The sequence below is a fragment of the Cottoperca gobio genome, chromosome 20 (genome assembly GCF_900634415.1).
Source record: "Cottoperca gobio chromosome 20, fCotGob3.1, whole genome shotgun sequence".
In the NCBI taxonomy this organism is placed as follows: Eukaryota; Metazoa; Chordata; class Actinopteri; order Perciformes; family Bovichtidae; genus Cottoperca; species Cottoperca gobio.
In genome coordinates, this window is record NC_041374.1 from 17496943 (window position 1) to 17522565 (window position 25623).

Below are 25623 nucleotides of genomic sequence, written 5' to 3' on the forward strand. Positions count from 1 at the left end.
AAGTCCTTTTAGATATTAAGGTTTATTGGTGGTCAATTTGGTATTTTATCTATTCTACCTCCAGCATCTAAAGTTTAAGTTTAAGTTTTGATTCCTCCTGAAAATGATAGATCATAACTTGTCTGAATTTGGCAGCTTCATTTGTATCTAATAGCTCTTATTTATCCAAAAAGGTTTCAATTACTCTGCTGGAGTCTAAGTGTCTCGTTGGTTGCGAGGTCAATGTTTTGTTAAGCGTGTTACGGGCTTCGCTGCCCATCACCTAAGCACGCCCATCCCCAAAAGATCACTCCTATTTAACCTCACACCCGGCTGTCAACAGGTTGCAAAAGTGTGTTCTCGACGGACGTTTTTTCTAATGTTTCTTCCTCAAACCAAACCTTTAAGTAACAGTTTAGGTCATAAACTATATGTCATAAAAGAGCCATCACTCTTAATTCCCCCCCGTATTCACACCCCCGCATACACATGCATGCAATCGTCCCATGTGATGTACACGCAGGCACGTTGTCACATTCTTCCCAGGATATACACAGGTCATGACTTAAACTCAAACCTGTTTAGAACCCTTCTCTTCTTAAACATACTCATTGCGAAACCATGAAATGGACATTTTTAGAAAAATATCATCACAATGCATAAAACAATGTCATGACAATACATAGACCGTAAGTAAAAATTATATAAGATTCAAATAAAAAACATTTTTTTCACTTTCTTTTGATGAACTCTACTCTGAGCTCTCCCTCTACTTTGAAAACAAGTTGTTCTCTCTTCTCTAAGTACTAAGTACTTTTCCTCATACATGGTTTCATAAATTATAAAATGATTAAGTAAAAGTAAAGTATAATTGTAAAATAATTGTATGGCTTTAATTACTTCTCTACTCTGTGTCTCTCGTCCTCCCCTCAGATTCATGACCCCCCCCCCCCCACTCATGACCTAATTGCATCATCCACTTCTCTCTACAAGTAGAAGTACAAGTCCTGTTGTAGACACTGGTTGACATGGCCATTGGTAGAATAAACTTGAATGTATAATCATTGCATAGTAACCTGTATTGCTGAACTGATATGTGTGACATATTTTAAACAACACATATTAAAAGGAAGCTGCTATACAGTTAATCTTTTTAAAATGTATTATTATTACCTACTATCAAGGACAATCCATAAACACCACATATAAAAAACAAGTCCTTCCTCTACACCAGTGGCTCTCAAACTTTTTTGGGCCAGCGCCCCCAGAACTACAAAGTGTAAAAACGAAGCGTAACGTTCGTAAACGTTTCGCTCAGGCGAAAACATCCGGGTTTTTTAAACACACACAGCCAGACCAGCCAGAGTGCAGCTCCTCTGCTGCCGTTCCAAGTCCCGACCAGAGCGTTAGTTTTTTTTACGATTAATTCCAATTAGTTTTATTCATGGTGTATCCTTGGAAAAACACATTAATGCTTTCGAGCAGTGGGGGGTGGTTCAGCAAAATAAGAAGTTTAAAAACAACACAAAGTTGTCTGAACACTGGTCAGAATCAATGCAGAATTTGCCTTGCTCTTTTTTTTCAAATCTCAGATTTAACAACATATCATAGCCTATACAACAAACGCCCCTCAAAAACACATAAAAAATAACCTTTCAAAAATATTGCTTCCAGCGCCCCCTGACGTTCTCTGAACCTATCGCCCCCATTGAGAACCCCTGCTCTACACTATCTAAAAACCATGCACAGTATGCAATCTTTCTTACAGACCCAGATCCTCCCACCAATGCTCTCTCCTTAAAAAGCAAACTAAAACCTTGTTTTTAGAACACCACCATCACACAAATTTAAAAATACATTCAAAACCGACACTTATTTATATGTTGGGGTATGTGGTTTGGGGTGACCATGACAATTTCCTTATAATGCAGGAGTGGAAGGTCTCAGGGTACATCATTAATTTTTCCCAGATTAATTTGGGTGTCAACTAAACAGAATGACAGGGTTTTTTTCTGAAAAAAATAAAAATAAATGTTGCAATGAACACTGTAAAATGGACTTAGTGTTAAGTTACTGTTAAACTACAGTGGCTTAAAATTGTCACAGAAAGTTGTCTGTCAAAGCTTAGCAGGAGAAAGGTAATTATAGAGGAAGTTTTGTTGATTTTATTTATACAATATTTTATTTGGTCTAAGCATTTCTTGCTGTGTTTTTTCTTGCAGAACTTGTACCAGAATAGGTTCCTGGGCCTGGCAGCCATGGCCTCCCCGACACGCAGCCACCAGACCCGTCAGCGCTGCAAGGATGCGGTTCGTCACAGCTACGGCCCAGAGACCTACGCTGTCAATGGTCTGAACCAGGAGGACTTCCTGCTGGGGCTGTCGCGGTCTACAAGTGACACTGATCTGGTTTCCCCAGACGCTCGCTCCACCCTCACCATCAGCTCCTCCCACTACACCATCGGAGAGTCTGAAGACCTGGTGATCACATGGGACATCAAGGAAGAAGTGGATGCCGGAGATTGGATTGGCATGTATCTTGTTGGTAAGTGAGCTATGACATGGTTAGATTGTTAGAGTTGGATTGATACTAGATAAATAATCATTTAAGTATATTTAATGATGACACCAGTTACCACATACGGACTATGTTAAAATGAGTACTCCTTGTCAGTGGTTGTTACAGTTGTAATAATTTTATATGACATAATCACTTTTTTACATACAATGTAACTTGTAATCATTACAGGAATATGGTATGATAAATACCAGATTTCAAACTAACTTTAGTTAAGTGCAGACCAGTAAAATGTGTCCAGATGAGAGGTGTCTTTTTGTGCTGTGAATTTTTCCTAAGACATCCCTAACTGATTGTGATTCACAGTTAGCCAGTACCCATCCAAACTTGTAAAAACACAGAATGTTTTACTTTCTGCAGCATTGGGACATGTTGCTCTGATTTAATTACCGAAATGCAAGCATATGATGTCATTAACAATCAATATTTGTCACCTGAGCTGAACCAGATCCTCTCAAAGTCTAGAAGAGTATGTTGTGTGCCTCTGCTCTTTTTCTCCCCTTTTTATTATGTTATTATAAAAACAAAAATTCTCTGAGATTGAAGTTACATAATAACATTTCTAAATAATAATACATATTCATTAAATATATTATTTAAAAAATGTTTTGTTGTTGTTGTTTTTACCTTCAATTGCCCTAATACACCATGTACCAGGGAGCAAACAAAGCCATTTTATTCAGAAGTGTTAAACAAATGCAACGGTAAGAAGTTTGAGATTCAAACTTTAATCGGTATCGGACTGCAGCCAATCAGAAACACATTCAAACTTTACTTCTTACCGTGTGCGGGCCCACCGGCGGGCCCACCGGCGGGCCCAGCAGGTGTTTTATTGCGCCTGTACATGTACATTTTTACACATTCTGGGGGGGGGGGAAAAATATATTTTTGGAAAGCTTAGAATCTCGTCTATTTTAATATGGAGATGAAAATCACAACAGCGGAAAAAGACGCTCATAAGCCATTGCCAGAGGTCCACACGTTCGTTTCCGGTAAAAAGATATCCACTGTGAACATCGTCACATCGATAAAAGTCCATGAACAGGTGAATCTGTGAAATCAGCTGATTGATTTTTACATTGTGTGATCATAAACAGTCATAACTTAATATCTTGTGTGCTTATCACGGTTCAGACACGTCCTGGTTTTAGCGCGGGCTCTCAGTATTAGATTGACACTTCATTTGAGCCAATCGGAGCTTCGATGGGTTTTTTACAACCTTCATGAGCCAATGAGTGTCAACTTGATAAGAAAGTGCCCACCCACTTCTTTTGTTACAGACTGACCCTGGACCAGTGGCGCGCGCATCGTATAGAAAACGAGCGCCTCTTTCGTTAGATGCGTCACTTCCCATGGTTTGTTTTTTCAAAATAAAATGTATTTCCAAAATAATATTTATTATTTATTGTACAGAAAAAAATACAAATAAAACATAGAAATATTAGAAAAAAAATTCTTTATACTTCACTTACTCTGTGTGATTAATACTAACAGGGAATATGGGTATATAATAGTTATTTATAAATAAATACAAATAATATTTATTAATAAATATTATAATATGTACATGTACGCCTGGTGTTACTCTTAGACAAACCTGTCTAATAAATTAAGTTTTTATCTGAAATTTGGTGGTGAACTTGATAACACTTGGTTCTATGTTTCTATTGTGTATTTCAGCTCGGGACTACCAGCTATATCCATCTTCAGACATCTTTTTCAACAAAGAAATTCTGGCGGAGTGTATTTTCTTCAAATTCAGTATATTCAGACCACTATTACTCAGTGCAAGAAGCACTTGGAGTGATTCTTCGGGTAATTTCGCCCAAAAGTTTAATTGGTGTTAAACACAGCAGTCTCAGAAATGTGAAACAATTTGCACTTTTAAGTGTTCCAACGGAAAACGAGCAGCCAATGAAAGGAACAAGCCTGAAATTCAGGTTTTTTTAAATATATAGCGCCAAATCACAAGTCACTTTTCACATTGAACAGGTGCTCTTTTATTAAATAAACTAAACGCTTATGTTATTTATCTAATTTATGTGCACGTTTCTGTGTCTACTGCGTTGCTTTGCGCATTCATATTCTCTCCTTTGCTCTGTTTCGCGAAAACCTCCGGTCAGACACAGAGCGGAGGAAAGGAGAGGAGAGAACTACAAAGTGCAAAAAAAGTCAAAAATCCAACACATTAATTATAAATGGAGCGACGTCAACCCTAACGTTAAAAAACTCAGGTGAAAATATCTGCGTTTTTTAAAGGCACACAGCCTGAATCTGCAGCAGTGATGCAGATGAATCGCTCTGCTACTATGAGCAGCCAGAGTGCAGCTCGTCTGCTGCTGGTCCAAGTCCTGCCCATAGCTGTAGTTTTTTTAATTCATTCCGATTAGTTTTATTCATGGTGTATCCTGGGAATAACATTAATGCTTTCGAGCAGTGGCGGCTGAGGGGGGGCGGTGCTTGTTTTTTTTTTTTCAAGCAGCACTTTATCGCTCAGCAAAATAAAAATAAGTGTAAAAACACACAACGTTAACTTTATCCAAACCCACTCGTCCTTTCAGCTCGTCCAGTTTGGTATTTTCATGCTGTTATGATGCTCAAGAGCCTTTTTCATGACGCAAACCGCACAAACTAGGCACACTGGCCTTTTACTTCCACAGAGAAATAATCGTTTGTCCATTTCTCCTGGAACATTCCACATCCGCCTTTCTCTTTTTTTACACTTGCCATGCTGCGTTCGCTGATGTCAATGACAATTAAATATTGAAGTTTTTTGACATGACGTGACCACGTGATGACACGTTCCGCTCGTGTTGTGTTCAAGGACCCTGACCGTGGCCAGGAAAAACAGTCAGTCGCCTGTTTTATTCTATTGCTGACTAGATTTGGTGAGTAGATATTTTGCGTGTGTTTATGAATTACCTCGCGGGCCGTACACACAAACGCCCCCCAAAGACACGTGAACGCCCCCCTTTCTAAAATATTGCTCTCTGAATGCCCCCGGTGGGCGCTACCGCCCCCGTTGGAACCCCTGCCCTACAATATTGTAATATGATGCATTTTTTATCACATTAAGATTTATACCAGTTTATATGATATGATATGACACACCCGTAATTGGTAGGAAATCAAGGACTTTTCTACATGGGGAATTAATGTAATAATTAATGCATTAAGTGTAATGTTAAATGGAATACAAACAATTACTTCTTCAAATAATTGTTGAGGGTTGGAGTAGCATTGTAGATTCAACAGTTTTATCTCTTTCCAGATGAGGCTTTGTCTGAGAACTTTCTGGACTATAAGAACCGAGGCATCAACGGATCTCATAAGGGACAGATCGTTTGGAAAATTGACTCAACCTCCAATTTCAGTGACTGTAAGTATCAAAAAAAAATGTTCTCCAAGGAAATTAGTTTCTCATTAAAATCATCTTAGCCCATTTTGTTAAATTATTTGTATTACTTCATCCAAGTTGTATTAGCTTTATATAAATATATCTATACATCGGAGATGGAGAAGGCGGACCATCTGTTGTCGCTCACCGGACTTTGCAACAGCAAACCGTCCGACTTGCTGGAGAGAATGTTGGCTGTTCTGGGCTCGGCGGATCCCACTTTTCTTTTTATCCACATTTTTCTGCCAGTTCGGTGTGCCATCCATCGACTTCCTCAAACACCGTCTCTCTCCGGATGGAGCTGTTCCACTCCCCGCCAGGGTGGATGTCGTTGCCAGTTTCCCACGCCCCTGCACCGTTTATTTCCTGCAGTAGTTTCTGGCCATGGTGAACTTCTATAATAGGTTCATAGGTTCAAATCCCAAACGGCGATGTGGACTGGTCCCCTGATAGGGACATAGCCTTCAACGACGCCATGGCTGCGCTGGCAAACGCTGCTTTGCTGGCCCACCCGTGTCCCACGGCCCCAATCACCCTCACTACTGAGGCTTCCGACTACGCAGTGGGGATTGTGTTCGGACAGTGGGTGAGTGGTGCCTGGCAGCCACTCGCAAGCTACGTGACAATGAGAAAAACAACACTTTCGACAGGGAGCTCCTAGGTGTCTTTCTCGCTATTCGGCACTTCAGGTGTCTGCTTGAGGGCCGACACTTCACCGCCTTTGTGGACCACAAGCCACTGACATTTGCTATGGCCAAGGCCGCCGAGTCGTGGTCTGGCCGCCGACAGTGCCAGCTATCTCAGAGTTCACCACGGACATACAGAACGTAGCCAGGAAGCACAACTTCTCTCGACCTGTGGTGGGGGCCATCCATTTAGGCCATTTAGGACTATGCTGTCATGGCTGGCGACCAAGCCGCTGACAGGGAAGTGCAGGCCTACTGAACAGCCGCCACTGGGCTGCAGTTAGAGGATGTAAAATTTGATGACGTCAACACCACACTCTGCGATGTCTCCACGGGTCAGTCCCGCCCTATGGTTCCCACTAGCTGGCAGAACCGAGTTTTTGACGCCATTCAAAGCCTTTCGCACCCAGGAGTAAAGGCACCCACTAAGTTAGTGGGGGCTAAGTTTGTCTGGCCTGGCCTTCGGAAGGACGTCAAGAGCTGTGCTGGCTCCTGTGTGGCGTGCCAGCGTTCCAAGGTTCACCGGCTCACAAAGGCCCCCTTGGCACCATTTCTCGTGCCTGGGAGGCATTTCGATCACGTGAACATAGAACTGGTGGGCCCCCTGCCCCACTCCCGGGGGTTCACTCACCTGTATGTATGTATGTATGTATGTATATATGTATGTATGTATATATATATGTATGTATGTGTATATATATATATATATATATATATATATATATATATATATATATATATATATATATGTGTGTGTGTATATATATATATATATATATATATATATATATGTGTGTACTATATATATATATGTATATATGTGTGTATATATATATATATATGTGTGTATATATATATATATGTATATATATATGTATGTATGTATATATATGTATGTTATATATATATGTATGTATATATTATATATATTATATATATGTATGTATGTATGTCATATGTATGTATATATGTATATATATATAATATATACTATATATTATGTGTATGTATATATGTATATATTGTATGCGTATGTATATATGTATATATATATGTATGTGTATGTATGTATTTATATCAGATAGGTCTATATATGTATGTATAATGTCTATATGTATTTATATATGTTATAATATGATATATGTATATATATATGTATGTATATATGTACACGACTTAGAGTCTACAGCCATCCTAGCAACTCTCTGAGGCTGTACTTGTACCCAACGGTGCTTGCTCCAAACTTATTTGGGTTCATTCCATGTTATCTAAAACAAATAAACATACTCCAAGTAATAAACCCTTTTGTTTTTGTAATGCTTTTCCTTTAACACCATCTGAAGGACATTTAATTAGGTTTACAGCCTTAAGACTGCTAAGTCGAATACCCTTCTTATTTTATAGTTGTATCCTAAAATGCGTGAAATTACAGGTTAAAGAAATCTGGAAGGAAGAATCCAGAATTTTTGAAACTCCAGACTAAATGCAATGTCCCTGTGACTTTAATAATTCATTAGGTATCCTCTAAGACATTTTGGCCATAATTTAGTTTTTTAGCCTGCTCATATTTACTGGGTTCAGTATTCAAGATACAATCAAGCAAAGCATTTCCAGCTGACTCATCACAGGAGTATTTACACTCCACTTTCTACTCTATCCATCAGCTCTGTCTCTCTCCCATCCCCAATACTCCTCTTCTTCCTGGCTGTAGAATCAATGTCAGGATAATAAAGACGGTATTGAGTATTGATCCCAGGATGTGTCAGGCTGACTGAGAACAGAGCTTTACAAAAGGCTGTGTTGAAATGAGATTGAACATTTTTTCTCTACCTAAACACAAAGGTGCCAGACATAAAATTATTTTTAAACATATATTATGTCTGACATATTTGTGTTTTCGAGGTAATGAGAACAGCTTTCACGTTGTTAATTTTATACTCAGTCAATCATAAATGTATTAATTAATTTGTTTCACTTTTGTATAAATTGCTATTCTATTTTTACTCGTACTCTTACTCTACTGGATTTCTTTTACTTGTTTATTGTTATTTGTGACTTTATGTTACTTGGCTACAGTGACTCACTTTCCTGTTGGGCATCATTAAAGTTTCATCTTACAGCAAAGGAAGAAAGACACTGGTGTGGAAGAGATGGAAGAATGAAGTGTGTTTTCATATTCTTTTCATGTCAGGAAAGTTCTTAACTCTTCTTGTCTATCTGTACCCTCAGGTATTTAAGCCAGTGGTTAGTCCTGAAGTCAACCATGGACTGGGCAACAGGAGACTCATTAACTTTTCCTTGTCAGGTAGGATACCAACATCTGTTGGTCTTTTTCTTTCCATCCATTCCTGATTGTTTTACGACACTCAAAGCACTTCAATCAATGCTTTCATACACTTTTCTCATCTGACCCATCCTTTGACATGCAGCTCTCTCTGGTGATGTCTGATATTTTAGTGTTGTCTCTAAAAGTGTCAATCAATCCCAGCCCAACTGATTAACTTTAACATTTACTACTTGAATACTGTGTCAAATTTAAAACTGAAGAGTTAAATAACACTTGGTCCACCTTTTTTAGATAATGTCTTATATGTATAATCACTATCCTCTAGATCTGGGGTTTTCAAAGTCTGACAAAGTTCCCCTCAGATAAAATAGGTTTTTTTTAACTCTAGTTCCCATAGTGCTTTGAGGTATGTAAACAGGAAATAGAAACTGGTCTCACTAGTGCTCTTTATTTACTTCTGAAAGAAAAAAAAAACATAGATCTTTATTCATGTGTACTGTGCAGTTCTGCTGTGTGTAAAGGAAACAGCTGAATTGACTCATTAGGTGAGAGGATCCCCCTCTGGCTACCTTTACACTTCAAATTATGCTTAAACCATTTGAAAGTCAATTTAAATCCCAAATAACCAAGGACAAAACAACCTTGATAAAATACATTAAGGGATATTACAGCAATTTAATCTACTCTTTACACACACCTCTACTCCACAACAATGCACTCATTACCAATGACACACATTGGTGTTTGTAGACCTTTTATAATGTCTTTCACACATAACAGTATTTGTCCATTAATCTTCTCTATTAATAAAAGCCCATAGTAATATTATAAATGCTACCCAGCTACTTTTATGACAAGAATATGCAACCACACTTAAGGGCCTTAGCTGCTGACTGTCAGTGGCCTCATGTCATTTTCATTCACAACCACTTCTCTCCACCTGGAGGCAGTCCTGAGCTGGATAAAGGAGCTGGATTCAAGTGTAACTGGCATCCTCAGGATTTTCTATAAATGAAAATCCGTGAATGTGGCACGCTCACAATCTAGATGTCTGGTGTCTGATGTCTTGGTTGGTGCCAAGATGTTAGAATTACTGTACTGGGGTCATGTTGATTATGTATGCCTATGAAATTATTAGAATATAACAGACCTGTGCAGTAAAGTGTGGCCATTTCCCCCAACATAAAGGTAAAAAAAATGTTATCTAAGGTTTAAATTCTCTCTACACTAGAAAAAGATTGTGTTACAAAAAGTACTGAATCCTTTATTAATTAATTTCTCAAGTCACTGATGAAAATCCTGTGTCATTCCATAACCTTCTCATTTGCGGTCATGTACCTCTTTCAGACCTCCAGGCAGTTGGTTTGAAGAAGGGGATGTTCTTCAATCCTGACCCCTACCTGAAACTTTCCATCCAGCCTGGAAAGCACAGCATCTTCCCCTCGCTGCCACACCATGGCCAGGAGAAACGCTCCAGAGTGGTCTGCAACACAGTCAACCCACAATGGAACACGGAGGTACATACACACACAGAGCAGTGCACGCTCTCCAACATCTGTTGACATGTGTTAATAATGTCCATGCTATATTTAGATATTTAAATCAATTAAACTTCATTATCTGTATCCATACTGTTTCCTGTATCATCAGTGTATTGGGCTGTGCCATCCTCTGTGAGGAAGGTAAGGATTCAGTTTAGGTGAAACGTGTGCATGCTTTTTCTCTAGTCTGGATATTTTTGCGTGGCCAAGGATACAGGGGATGGTGTCTGCTGAAATAACTAGCTGTTAACTTCATCTATTAAAAACTGTGAGTGAGTGGTTCAAGTATCATCAAGTTATGCTTACAGACGCAGTCATCTAGAATTTCCCCTCCCAGCCGGCTGCCAGTTCGCTGTCACCTGCTGGGAGTCCCGTCCCCCCTTCCTCTTTTTTCCTGACCGGGTGTGTCTAGATTCTACTGTAAACACGGCCATTCATTCACTTGCAGGTCACCATGAGTTGGTGCTTTCTTCACAAAACACCTACTGAAATACACTGGAGAATGTATTAAAGTACATTTACTTTGAGGTACTTGTACTTTTTCTATTTTCTGCTCTGTTAAACTTCACTCCACTGCATCTCAAAGGCAAATATTGTATTTTTTACTCCACTACATAACACATATGACATGTTTTAAAGCTTTACCTAGTCTACTAGTTAATTAGTTTCTTTTTGTTTTGTATCAATATATACTTTTTTATTATACGTTAAGCCACACAGCAGTATACATAGATAGAAATAAACTCCTCCTTTATACAAGTGTTAACAATTGTTAAACACATTAATGCATCAATAATTATAATTAAAAAATATAATATAGGTTAGAGTCAGCTAAAATGGGTTTTGGTAAATGGTTAATAACACCATCAAAAAAACAATGCATGAGATCTAATGATATTTTTATAAACTGGCATAGGTTACATTAACATTTCTTTTATAAATTATAATTGTTTTGGAATTATGAGAGTTGGAGTATCGGCAGGTTCCCAATTGAGCTACGACACAATGTTTAGTTAAAATGGGCCGAAAGCTTAAAAAAGAGAGAACAACACAGTAATTTCATCTTAAATCATTTTAATATTTACAGTGTTTTGAAAATGTATTACTATTGATTACTATAAAGACATCCAAATAAGAATTATCCCTTGACCAAAAACCTCAAGTAAGATTAACAGAGGCACAGTTATTATTTTATGACAATGTGTGTGCACAATGTCCTGAAATGACCCCAAAAAAGATAAATTATCAGATCAGACTAGGGTCATTTTTAGATCAGGGCTGAAACGATTAGTCAATTAGCTGATCAACATAAAGATTATTCCCAAACTCTCTTAGATACTTTATTATTATTTGTCCTCATGAGGAAATCATTTTCCACAGTATATGCATACATATCACAAACAAGTAAGGCATACAGAATTATATAAAATTATTCAAAAAGACTGACAATGGCTATACACCACACACTGGATTTCTTATAACTTAATAGGAGGTTACTTATTCAAAGTTGTTGCATTCATTTTCCAAGCAAAAATGACAAAAACGCTGGTCTAGATTCACTAATATGAGGATGTTCTGCTCTTCTTTGTTATACTTGTCTAAAAGTAAATTGAATATAATTGTTTTTTGGACTCATTGCCTTTTTTCTTTGTTGTAAATGATTATGGTGAGCACCATGACACTGGACTGTATAACAGACCTTGGAAGTTTCATAGAGCTGCAAAGTTGAGTTACAATTCTCTGTGTTAATCATTGTGACTCTATTTAAAATACATGTACCGGTACTCTAAAGTCTAGTTTGATTCAATGTTGATTGAAAAAGTACTGATTACTTCAGCTTTTAGAAAATAACATTTTAGATAGATTGCAGCTTATTTTACTAATTGATGTTGAACATCTGACCTATTAGTGGCTGTCCTTATGGTTTTATGTCAATAAATTAATTAATTTATAATTTCAATAAATTCATTCCAATTCATTGACAATTCACCAGCTTCAGAAAAAAACTGTAATTTTAAGGAACCCTGTCTGAACCTTACAAACTCAAAACCTACTCTGCAGATGACCCACAGATGAACCACATTTATAAGAAGCCATTGGGCTCAAATAAGGCACCTTTACTTTGGCTGATGTAGAATGTTCTTCTGCAGGAAAATCAGTTGTGGTGTCATCTTTGTCTATTGTGTTTTATTGTGTAGTGTTAAAGGTACAAGAGAACAACATTATTAGTGAGCTGTTCTATAATCTAAAATATTTTGGTTGATCAGATATTGATTTAGAACATGAAATGGACAGGCGGAACCATAGCATCACTGGAAATGACTCAGTGCTTTGTGCATAATAGGGCTGTTTTCTAACAGATTGCAGTGTCTATCGCAGAATGCTCTACAGCACAGTCTCTATTTTTTATTATGTCCCTCAGGAGACTCCATACATAGATTTAATGTAGTCTCCCTCTAGCATCCACTCAGCTGAAAGCCACTTTCCTTTTCCAAACCACTCCCATGTTGAGTGGAGCTCAGCTTGCTTGGCATTGATGCACTGTATAACTCTAATGGCTAGCTCAGTCAGCATACTTTCCATACTAGCAGCCCGCTAATGTTCAGCTTTAAGAGACAATTCTGCTTCATTCTATAATAAAAGTATACCATGACAACAATGGATTCCTGGATCTGGAATACTATGGAGTATTGTCCATAGAATGGAGTACGTTTTTGCAAATATATACTCTATTAATAGTGGTGCTATAAAGACTGAACAAATCTTTTGAAGAAAATGTTCAAGTCATTCACTCACTTTAGGTCCCCCTTGGGCTGAGAGTCTGGTTCCTTGTACCCAGAAATGGTTTTCAGGCCTCTCCAGACACCGCTGACATTCCTCTGCTGCAGCTGGTCCTCCAACTTCTTCCTGTACTTGTTCTTTCCCTCTCTGATCTTCCACCTTAGCTCCCTCTGAACAATCCTCAGCTCTTCCTTGTTACCTGACATAAAGGGCCTCTTTTTGTCTTTGAGGAGATCCTTTATCTCAGGATTCATCCATGGTTTGTTGTTTGGAAAACATCGTACAGTCCATGTGTGGGTACAACGTTAACCGCACAAAAGTTTATATAGTCCGTGATACAGTCCGCTGTCCGCACGAGAGTGCACCGTGCGTGTGGTTGCTGGCTGTCTGCATTCAAGGCGTTTGTACACAGGCACGAGGTGTACCAGGTTGTGGTCTGATCTACCCAGGGGAGGAAGAGGTGATGAGCTGTATGCCTCCTTGGTGTTGGCATACAGTAAGAACAGTGTTAACTGTCTCTGGTGGGAAATTTCACATATTGTTTGAAAGTGGGCAGAGTGGTGGAAAGAGAGGCATGATTAAAGTCACCAGGAGGGCATTTGGGACTGTGTCTGCAGCCTGCTTACAGTGGAGTGGATGACGTCACAAGCCACATCGGCGCTAGCAGAGGGGGGAAAATACGCCGCTATCACGATAACATGCGAGAGTTTCCGTGGCAGATAGAATGCATGCTAACAGCTAGTAGCTCAACGTCCCCACTGCAAACCTATTCTTTAATAGTGATGTGCCCAGGTTTACACCATCAATCGTTCACATACACGGCCAAACCTCCTCCTTTACTCTTTCGTCCTGTCCGCCCGTACCAGATGAAAACCGTCCAATGTGGCGTTAGTGTCCGGGATTAGCTCGGTTTGCCAAGTCTCTGCGTATATCATGATTTTAGAACAATTAATACGTTTGCCATGTTTTGTCATTTTCGTTCCAAGTGCAAAAGCTGCATCTGCCAAGGTGAAGGTCTTAACATTGAGCTGACCAAATATGAGGGTGATCTAGTTAACCTGCTAAGAGTAACTGTTTGGCAATTTTTAGCCTTTACACTTTAACAAACAGTGCACAACAAATTCAAAATGGCTGACTTCCTGTTGGGATTAAGGTACACCTCGAAGAGGCTTTTTTGATCATCTCCACATAATACATATGTTTACAAAATTTCACTAAGCTACGTGAAATTTGAAAGCGGGGCTTTTACTTTAAAAACTGTTAGGGGTCGTGGCAAATTGGGAAAAGACATTCCACCATATCAGATATCTATTTTCGCCATTCCCTACACATGTGCAAAATCAAACTCGATTGGATGTAATCTGTTGGATGGGTTAACTCTTTAAAGTACAGCATCGTCAAATGTCACAAAAACACCATAGAAATCTAAATGGCTGACTTCCTGTTGGTTTGATGATATACCTCCAATAGACTTTTTTTGTACGTCTCCTCATGTTACATATACATGTACATTATGTTCGTACAAGTAGGTGAAACACACAGCAGGGGCTGCGTTCTAGGTGGCGCTGTTGAGCTATTTTGGCATGCCCATGCGCAACACCCATATTTTACGTAAATTAACACCATGTTTAAATTTTGTCCATCCATCCATCGTCTACCGCTTATCCGGGATCGGGTCGCGGGGGCAGCAGCTCCAGTAAGGAACCCCAATCTTCCCTTCTCTGGGCCACATCCTCCAGCTCCGACTGGGGGATCCTGAGGCGTTCCCAGGCCAGGGAGGAGATATAATCTCTCCACCGAGTCCTGGGTCTTCCCCGGGGTCTCCTCCCAGCTGGACGTGCCTGGAACACCTCCCTAGGGAGGCGCCCAGGTGGCATCCTTACTAGATGCCCGAACCACCTCAACTGGCTCCTTTCAACGTAAAGGAGCAGCGGCTCTACTTCGAGTCTCTCACGGATGGCTGAGCTTCTCACCCTATCTCTAAGGGAGACGCCAGCCACCCATCTGAGAAAACCCATTTCGGCCGCTTGTACCCGTGATCTCGTTCTTTCGGTCATGACCCAGCCTTCATGACCATAGGTGAGGGTAGGAACGAAGATCGACCGGTATATTGAGAGCTTTGCCTTCTGGCTCAGCTCTCTTTTCGTCACAACGGTGCGGTAAAGTGACTGTAATACCGCCCCCGCTGCTCCGATTCGCCGGCAAATCTCTCGCTCCATTGTCCCCTCACTCGCGAACAAGACCCCGAGGTACTTGAACTCCTTCACTTGGGGTAATGGCTCATTCCCTACCCGGAGTAGGCAATCCACCGGTTTCCTGCTGAGAGCCATGGCCTCAGATTTGGAGGTGCTGATCCTCATCCCAACCGCTGCACACTCGGCTGCGAACCGATCCAGTGACTGTTGAAGGTCACAGACCGATGATGCCATAAGAACCACATCATCTGCAAAGAGCAGCGATGAGATCCTCAGGTCACCGAACTGCAACCCCTCTCCTCCACGACTACGCCTCGATATCCTATCCATGAAAATCACGAACAGGATTGGTGATAAAGCGCAGCCCTGGCGGAGGCCAACATTCACGGGAAACGAGTCCGACTTACTGCCGAGTATCCGGACACAACTCTCGCTTTGGGTGTACAGGGATTGGATGGCCCTCAAAAGTGACCCCATCAGGGAAATTGACGATGATCCCCCATCAGCTTCCAGCTCTGCCTCAACCATAGAGGGTGTGTTAGTCGGATTCAGAAGTTCCTCAAAGTGCTCCTTCCACCGGCCGATAACCTTCTCAGTCAAAGTCAGCAGGGTCCCACCCTTGCTGTACACAGCTTGGATGGTTCCTCGCTTCCCCCTCCTGAGGTGCCGGATGGTTTTCCAGAAGCACCTTGGTGCTGACCGAAAGTCCTTCTCCATAGCTTCTCCGAACTTCTCCCACACCCGCTGCTTTGCCTCTGACACGGCAGAAGCTGCCGCCCTTCTAGTCCTTCGATACCCTGCAACTGGACTCCTTCTTCAGTCGGACGGCTTCCCTGACCACCGGGGTCCACCACGGTGTTCGAGGGTTACCGCCCCTTGAGGCACCTAAGACCTTGAGACCACAGCTCATCACCGCAGCTTCAGCAATAGAGGTTTTGAACATCGCCCACTCAGGTTCAATGCCCCCAACCTCCACAGGGATGGCTGAAAAGCTCCACCGGAGGTGTGAGTTAAAGATCCCCAGGACAGGGGCTTCCTCCAGATGTTCCCAGTTCACCCGCACTACCCGTTTGGGTTTACCAGGTCTGTCCAGAGTCTTCCCCCACCCCTTGATCCAACTCACCACCAGATGGTGATCAGTCGACAGCTCCGCCCCTCTTTCACCCGAGTGTCCAAAACATGCGGCCTCAGATCAGATGATACGATTACGAAATCAATCATTGACCTTTGGCCTAGGGTGCTCTGGTACCACATGCACTTATGAGCATCCTTATGTTCGAACATGGTGTTTGTTATGGCCATTCCATGACTAGCACAGAAGTCCAACAACAAACAACTGTTCGGGTTTAGATCAGGGAGGTCCTTCCTCCCAATCACGCCTCTCCAGGTGTCTCCATCATTTCCCACGTGTGCGTTGAAGTCTCCCAGCAAGACTATGGAGTCCCCTACTGGAGCCCCCTGCAGGGCTCCATTCAGGGTCTCCAAGAAGGCCGAATACTCAGAACTGCGGTTTGGGGCATAGGCACAAACAACAGTCAGAGTTTTCCCCCCCATAACCCGAAGGCGTAGGGAGGCGACCCTCTCGTCCACCGGGATAAACTCCAACGTAGCGGAGCTCAGCCGGGGACTAGTGAGTATCCCCACCCCGGCCCGACGCCTCACACCGTGGGCAACTCCGGAGAAGAATAGAGTCCAACCCCTATCCAGGAGTACGGTTCCAGAGCCAAGACTGTGCATGGAGGTAAGCCCCACCAGATCCAACTGGTAGCGATCCACCTCCCGCACTAGTTCCGGCTCCTTCCCCCACAGAGAGGTGACGTTCCACGTCCCCAGAGCCAGCCTCTGCTGTCCGGGTCTGGTCCGTCGAGGTCCCTGACCATCACTTTAAATTTTGTGTTACAATTAATCCCGTTTAGGCCCTCAAAAATGCAATTCAATGTGGAAAAAACTAATGATTACACAGGACGCCTTCCACAAGTGTCTGTAACAAATGAGTTATCTAAGGGGGCGGGGCTTAAATATAGTGGGCGGGGAAACCATCAATTATTATACTGGAATTCTCTGCTGAGTGCAGGGATGCCTCCCACATGAGTCTACGACAAACGGTTCATGAGGGAAATTGCCTTGTTTTATGGTGAAGCCACAGCCAAAATGACTGGTTTGTCATTGCAAGGTCGCTCAGCGAAAACTCACGATTGTGATCATTTTTCATTCTGAAGGCCTGATGATTTGGTCTAAATATGAAGTCAATTGTATAAAATCTGTAGGAGTAGTTGTAAAGGAGCACCATCAATTTACAGCAACTTCCTGTTGCCAGTGGGTGGCGCTATGACTATGGGTCACAGTGTTTCCCCTAGGTTTACTGGGGGGGGGGGTGCTGTCGCTGTCTGGGCTGGATGAGGTCCGTGCGACGAGGAGGGGTGCGTTGCACGGATTCTATTTAGTTCTCTCCTCTCCTTTCCTCCGCACTGACTGTAGGCAGTTGACAGTACAAACTGAAACGTGCACATAAATTAGATCGATAACATAAGCGTTTAGTTTGTTTAATGAAAGAGCACCTGTCAATGCGAAAAGTGAGTTGTGAATATATAAAAAATAAAAAAACCTAGAAAAAAAAACCCCCTTGAATTTCAGGGGGGGGCGCGGGGCTCCGTTGGGGGGGCGCAGCGGCCCTCCAAGACAATGGTAGGGGAAACACTGGGTCAACATGTGCATGAAACTGTTGTCAGGGCTGGTCCCTTATCATGCTCGTGAAATTTGGGGCCAATTAGACAATGTACATCGGAGTTACACTAACTTCCTGTTTCTTGGCAAATTGTGTTGAAAAATTAAAAATACTCTGAAGACCTTTTTGCCATCCAATTGGTTTCAGTCTTTTATTCTGTGCAGTTTGGTGATTAAGAGAAACATGTTTCAGTTGTCATGCTAATGAAATGGTGCTCTGTACCCACAACCATACAATACAGTACAAGCATGCAAGCATCATAAAAACAGAGCATGCCTTGCTTAGTTTTTTTTGTGATACAATCTCCAGATCAGGGTTAGGGTTAGGGTTAGAAAATCCTGAAGCATGTACCCATTGGAATAAATGTACTACAATTGTCAGGGCTCAAAACCCCGGTGCTGGGGTTTGCACTGGCTGAAACTGTTAACTGGGTGGTGAGGTTAGCATGCTAACTTCAGTAAATATCTCTGCAACACAATACATAGACATCTTTGACACAACCGTACCACTGTAACCTATTCACATTCACAGTTGATTATGTTAGTTATTTTTGAATGTTTTGAACAAGAAATGTGGCTATATCTTACACATTTTACCTTTTTAATGGCCAGTCTACCTTAAGTGATCCTGGGCCCCCTTCACTTTAATCAGCAGGTCGCAAGCAAGACATGGGAACTTGGCTTGGGTCTTGAGGAGTTATAACATATATTCACTGGCAAATATCCTAACCTGTACATACAGTGCACTGCTACGTTCACAGCTATAACATTACTGCTAACGTCCTACTCACCGTCACAGACACGCTCTCTCTATTTTTATTTTTATGACTGCACATTTGCTAACTTTACGCACACAACCTGGCGGACCACTGGGATTGCAATACATTAGTGGAAACCCTGCATTGCCAGTTTCCTTTTGTATCAAGCAGCAAAAATAAGTTGTAGCATGACGCAAGTTTATTTTCCTTACTTGACATTAAACGTCTTGCGACTATTGTGCATGCCCACATCGCCATGTCGATGCTGAAACGATATATCATGCAACTTTATGGCAGTGATATATTAGTGATTGATTGATGCTGCTTAAGCATATACAGTCAAGCCGGAAGGTCTGCACACCACTTTCACTTTCTCCATGTTTTATTACGTTACAGACTTATTCTACAATAGATTAAGTTCATTTTTTGCCTCAAATATCATAAATAAATTAATAATATAAGTGAAAACAGGTTTTTAGAAAATATGCAATTTAGTTTTTAGACAACAATAGGTTATTTAGGGATTACATATCTGTACACACCCTTAGTCTAATACTTAGTTAATGCACCTTTGGCAGCGATTACAGCTTCAAGGCGTCTTGGGAAAGAAGCTATGAGCTTGGCACACTTGTTTCTGGAGATTTCTGCCCATTCCTCTTGGCATATCCTTGCAAGCCCAGTCAGGTTGGATGTGGAGCGTTGGTACACAGCCATGTTCAGCTCTTTCCACAGATGTTTAATTGGATTCAGGTATGGGCTCTGGCTGGGCTACTCAAGGACATTCACAGACTTTCTCCGAAGCCACTCCTTTGTTCTCTTGGCTGTGTGCTTCGGGTCGTTGTCAACATGACAACGACCCAAAGCACACAGGTTTACCTTCCAACATGGAAGGTAAACCTTCGCCCCAGTCTGAGGTCCAGAGCGCTCTGGAGCAGGTTTTCTTCAAGGATCTCGGTGTACTTAGCTGCATTCATCTTTCCCTCTATCAGGACTAGTTGCCCCGTTCCCGCTGCTGAAAAACATCCCCACATCAAGATGCTGCCACCGCCATGCTTCACTGTAGGGATGGTATTAGCCCGGTGATGAGGGGTACCTGGTTTCCTCCAGACGTAACGCTTGGCATTAGCGCCAAAAAGTTATATTTTGGTTTCATCAGATCAGAGAATTTTGTTTCTCGTGGTCTGAGAGTCCTCTTGGTGCCTTTTGGCAAACTCCAAGCGTGCTGTCATGTGCCTTTTACTAAGGAGTGGCTTCCGTCTGGCCACTCGAACATAAAGGCTTGATCGGTGGAGTGCTGCCTGGATGGTTGATCTTACGAAAGGTTCTCCCATCTCCTCAAGGATACGCTGGAGCTCTGTCAGAGTGACTCTCAGGTTCCTGCTCACCTCCCTGGCGAAGGCCTGTCTTCCCCGATTGCTCAGTTTGGCCGGGCGGCGAGATCTAGGAAGATTCTTGGTGGTTCCAAACTTCTTCCATTTACGAATGATGGTGGCCACTGTGCTCTTTGGGACCTGTAAAGCTGCAGAAATGTTTCCATACCCTTCTCCACATCTATGCCTTGACGCAATCCTGTTTCTGAGGTCTGCAGATACTTCTTTTGATCCCATGGCTTGGATTTTGCTCTAACATGCACTGTCAACTGTGGGACCTTATATAGGCAGGTGTTGGCCATCTCCAATCATGTCCAATTAATTGAATTTAACACAGGTGGACTCCAGTGATGTTGTAGAAACATCTCAAGCAGTATCAGTGAAAAGAAAATGCACCTCAGCTCACTTTTGGGTGTCATATCAAAGGGTGTGCACACTTGTGTACGTATGATATTTTACATTTGAATTTTAATACATTAGCACAAATGTCATCTTCACTTTGTCATTATGGGCAATTTTGTGTATTATTTTGAGACAGAAAATGAATTCAATCTTTTGTAGAATAAGTCGGTAACGTAATAAAACATGGAAAAGGTGAACGAGGTGTGCAGACTTTCCGGCTTGACTGTATGTGATTAAACACATGACCCTGTGAGTTGCATACTCCTTCACTTTGCTGTAGGGATCGACTGATATGTTTTTTGTCAGGGCTAATAGATTCGATTTATATATCCTATACCATAGGTCACTAACAGGCCCAGTCACCGACCTATATGGACCATGACCTATAATCAATAAAACATTTTAAGGGATTTTCAATTTTTGACGGGGCGCTTCTATTTTAACCGGCGCAGCTTTTCTCATTTTTACGGCACTTGTTTAGCAGTTCAGTTTCAGGTCAACTCACAGACCAATTGCATGCGAGTTAAGCCATCTCTGCTACTCAGCCAACCAAATCTGTGCATTACAAGCGGTGTGGGGTTCTAATTTGAAGGACGGAGTTTCTGCGTCAAATCAATCCAGCAAACTTCTTTATGTTCGTATAATATTTATGAAAGTAATAATGACCGCATTCGATAATACACACAGTCATGGACAATTCAGTTGCACCAAGCCACAGGCTGTATTGAAACAGTTAACTGTCTTTCGGTTTCACTGAAGAGGCCCGTTACATTCTTTTGCTTCTCGACTAGTTCTCTTCTCTAGGGTGTTGTCTTTTCCCATTGGTTAGGCTTGGGCCAATTCCTATTGGCCCCTTGTTGGCACGCGGGTGTGTCTACACCCCTTGGTGCTGAGTCATCCTGAGTTTGCATTTCTTCAGTCGCCCTCAACACGAGGAGCGTACCGAGAGTGTGTCTTCATTCATATTTATTACAGTGCTCATTATACATTCAGTGCATAATAATTATTGATTGAGATAAACAAATGCATATGGTAGTTATCAAGTGTGGATTAATACATTCAGGAGTTATTTATCTCACAGCGACAAACATTGTGACTCAGACCGATGAGGTGAGAGGCGAGTGAGTGACAGACGGAAAGATGAGTTAGTGATACAGGGAGAGAAGACAGAGAGAAGAGTGAGGGGCCGACAGGGAGAGAAAAAACACTTTGAATGTTAGTTGAATACCCATGTCCCATACTATACAACCAATATGTTTATGCTAAAATTGTTAATAGAGCACAACATTATTACCAGAAATTGTTTACAAGAACACAAAATTCGTCAACGATCTAACCTCTTCATGTTGATCTCAAAGTGCATCAGATTGATGCATTTAACTTAACTTAAAATGTACAGTTCTATGCATTGAAGTTTAAACAATATATATTTGGGAAAAAAAAGCCTTAATTCCTATATGCTCAGCAAACAGGCCTTATTCAAGTGAAATGAAGGGGCTACATTTTTTCACTGTGTTCAACAATACCAGCTAAAATCAGCATGTTAGCATGCTGACATAAGCCTTTAGCCGATTACAGCCTCACAGAGCTGCTAGCACGACTATAGCCATGCCTTTTGTCTTCTTTAACATTTAATCAAGACCATAAACATATTTCCTAACCTTAACCACGACATAGACAAAGACATTAAGTGTCGATTGTTTTTTTTCATTGATTGAACATTTTCCAGATTGTTACGGCCAATGCCGTCTGCCTTAGTTATCTGTGGGGGTTATTATGTGGATGCCTTCTGTTTGGTCCGAGACTGTCGCGCTCTTATGTATATTGAATGTTGAATGTTGCCTATTGTGTTTTGGGTTTCGTGTTCCGTGCCAGCTGTCCGCATTGTTTAGTTGGGACAGTTTGATTGTCAGCCGTAGCCGCTATATTGTCAGATTGTTAGCCTCACTGCTCTTGTGTTGGGCCCTCCTTTTGTTCCATTTGTCGCTTTAAAAGCAATTGATTGCCAATTGTCCATATTATATTAATAAATACACTTTATTTACCATAAACATCTGGTTGTATTTTACTCCCTTTTCCCTTGCCGAGCCGGGTCGTAACATAAATGGGGCCTCGTCCGGGATCATTAACAGACTCCGTAAAAAATATATATAAGTTATTTATTGATAGTTTGGATTGTCTGAAAATTCAATTGTTGTTTTGTAAATGGCACCGTTCGATGTAGAGTCATTTTTGGCCAATTCCTCTGTGGATAAAAGTGATGCCTGTCGCAAAGATGATTTGATACAAATTGGCAACTACTTCAGTGTCACGTATGTTAGGTAGTTTATTAAGAGAGAGCTAACAAAGCTGTTCGGCTGCATCAGCTGGATCTAGAGGCATAGATGCACGCGTTGAGGGCGTTTGTAGATGCCGCAGGTACGTTCCCTACCTCCACCTCCTCACCACACCCGCAGTGCCTTTGACATTGGTAAAAACATTGTTTTAGTGCCAGTATTTCATGAAGCTGAAGTAGATTCGTATTTTGGTGCATTTGAGCACATTGCCTCAGCTTTGCAGTGGCCGCCTGAGGCCTGGTCTCTTTTAGTACAGTGCAAAATTCATGGCAAAGCTCAAGAAGCTATTGCTGCACTTTCGTTAGAGGATAGCCTGAAATATGAAATGGTTAAAGCTGCTATCCTGCGCGCTTATGAATTGGTCCCTGAGGCATACAGACAGATTTCGGAACCACAGAAAGGCTCCAAATCAGACATATGCTGAGTTCACCAGGGAAAAGGGAACTTTATTTGATAAATGGGAGGACCTCTTGTAAAGTGGACAAGTATAGTTCTCTGCGAGAACTATTGCTGATGGAAGAATTCAAGAAATGTGTTTCTGACCGAATTGTTGTGTATTTAAATGAACAGAAAGTAACGTCTCTTTCCTCTGCTGAGTATGTGTTCATTTACAAGGTTGTTTTCCCAGACCAGTACACCGCATACACGTACAGTCAAAATTAATCAGTGGTTTCTTCCCCATCGCAGTTTGTCCCGCGTTACCGATTAAAGGAATTGTATTTCTGATGGGTAACAACATCGCTGGTGGTAAAGTGACTCCTGCGCTGGAAGTGTTGGACTCTCTTCAGTCAGCAGGATCACTTGAGGTAATACAGCCACATTCTGATGTGTTCCCTATTTATGTAGTCACCCGTGCAGAGGCGTGTACAAATGATGATGTGACCTTGGCTGATAGTGTGCTTATGCCAGTGTTTTCAGGAGAAGTTGAGCTTGAGAAGGAGACTGCGATAGCAGATGCATCTCCTTGTGAAACTGCGGCTGAGCCGGAGCGTCCCGTCAGGCCTGCTGTGTCTCTTGATTGCCCAACTCTCCCAGTAAGACGAGAGCGTCTATGTGCTGCGCAACGAGCGGACCGTAAAGTAAATGCAGTTACAGTTCAGGACTCCTATCCGTTGCCGCAGATGGAGGTCTGTATTGATAACTTGGGCCCCGCTAAAAATGTCAGCAAATTGGATCTGCTGAAATGTTATTGGCAGGTACCATTAGCTGAACGTGCCTCCAAAATATCTGCGTTTGCGACTCACCTTTTACGATACACAGTCATGGCTTTTGGCATGTGCAACGCATCAGCCACTTTTCAGAGATTTGTTTTAATAATTGTTGCATTGTAATTAGCACTCCGGCATTTTGAGGTATACGTCGGTTCCAGTTCGTTGCCTGTTGTAACCTTCACCAATCATAACCCTCTCGTTTTTATCTCACATGTACAACCACAATCAACGACTCATGCGGTGGGCGCTGATTGTGGAGGATTACAATTTAGAAATTCGCCATAAAAAGGGCTCAGAAAATGTGTTGGCAGATGCTTTGTCCAGGTTATAAAATAACATTGAAGTGATGTGTTTCGTTATAGGAATCTATAGTTTGTGTTTTAAGTGGGGGAGTGTTACGGCCACAGCCAATGCCGTCTGCCTTAGTTATCTGTGGGGGTTATTATCTGGATGCCTGCACCTTGATTGGCTGAAGCGATACCTCTCCTCCCACCTTGGTGGAGACCGGTTGTGAGAGACAATTGATTGCCAATTCTCTATATTATATGAATAAATACACTTTATTCATCATAAACATCTGGTTGTATGTTACTCCCTTGCCGAGCCGGGTTGTAACAAGATACATTCGTCTTGGTAGTAAATATACCATGTTTCCAAAACATTATCAAGGGCCAGACTTCATACAAAACATATGCTTTACTGCAAATAAGTTCCAAATAAGACCTTATAGCCTTTTCTGTACTGATGGCTATGAGTTTTCATGCAAACAGACATTATGATCTAATTGTAGTGCATACAAAAATATCATACCAATCCAATGACACCGAGTGGTGTTATCCTTATCGTCTCGTCTCTCTCTGTTTCTCCAGAGGTTTAACTTTGTGTCTCTTCCCACTGATGTCCTGGAGATCGAGGTGAAGGATAAATTTGCCAAAAGTCGGCCAATCATCAAGCGGTTCCTTGGGAAACTCTCTGTCCCTGTCCAGAGGCTGCTGGAAAAACATGCAATTGGGTAAAACACACACACCATACATATTTATGCAGTGAATGTGTAAGGTTGTAACATCCCGTCATGTGTGTAAATGTATTTATGTTATGTTTAGTTTAGAGCAGGGGTCGGGAACCTTTTTTGCTGGGAGAGCCATAAAAGCCAAATATTTTTTTGTATATTTCCTTGAGAGCCATATATTTAATAGATTTGAATGCAACTTTATGCGTGCATTTTTTTAAGAATAACACTTCTCCGAGTACTAATAGCAGTATCAGTGTTTCATTGAACACGTGCTCTTTTATTAAATAAACTAAACGCTTACGTTATTTATCTCATTTATGTGCACGTTTCAGTGTTTACTGCACGGGTGTCAAACTCAAGGCAATTA

The 25623-nt window shown here is 41.5% G+C and overlaps 1 protein-coding gene across 1 annotated transcript in view; it reads left to right on the forward strand.

The window, feature by feature from the left end:
* Nucleotides 1–25623, forward strand: part of hecw1a (HECT, C2 and WW domain containing E3 ubiquitin protein ligase 1a) — a 98161-nt gene that overhangs the window by 9457 nt on the left and 63081 nt on the right. The window contains exons 3-10 of the mRNA XM_029458263.1: nt 2202–2523; nt 5828–5935; nt 6203–6236; nt 6407–6535; nt 6643–6758; nt 8831–8944; nt 10274–10443; nt 25114–25256. Coding sequence (XP_029314123.1) covers nt 2202–2523; nt 5828–5935; nt 6203–6236; nt 6407–6535; nt 6643–6758; nt 8831–8944; nt 10274–10443; nt 25114–25256 — 1136 coding nt within the window. The remainder of the gene's footprint in view (nt 1–2201; nt 2524–5827; nt 5936–6202; nt 6237–6406; nt 6536–6642; nt 6759–8830; nt 8945–10273; nt 10444–25113; nt 25257–25623) is intronic.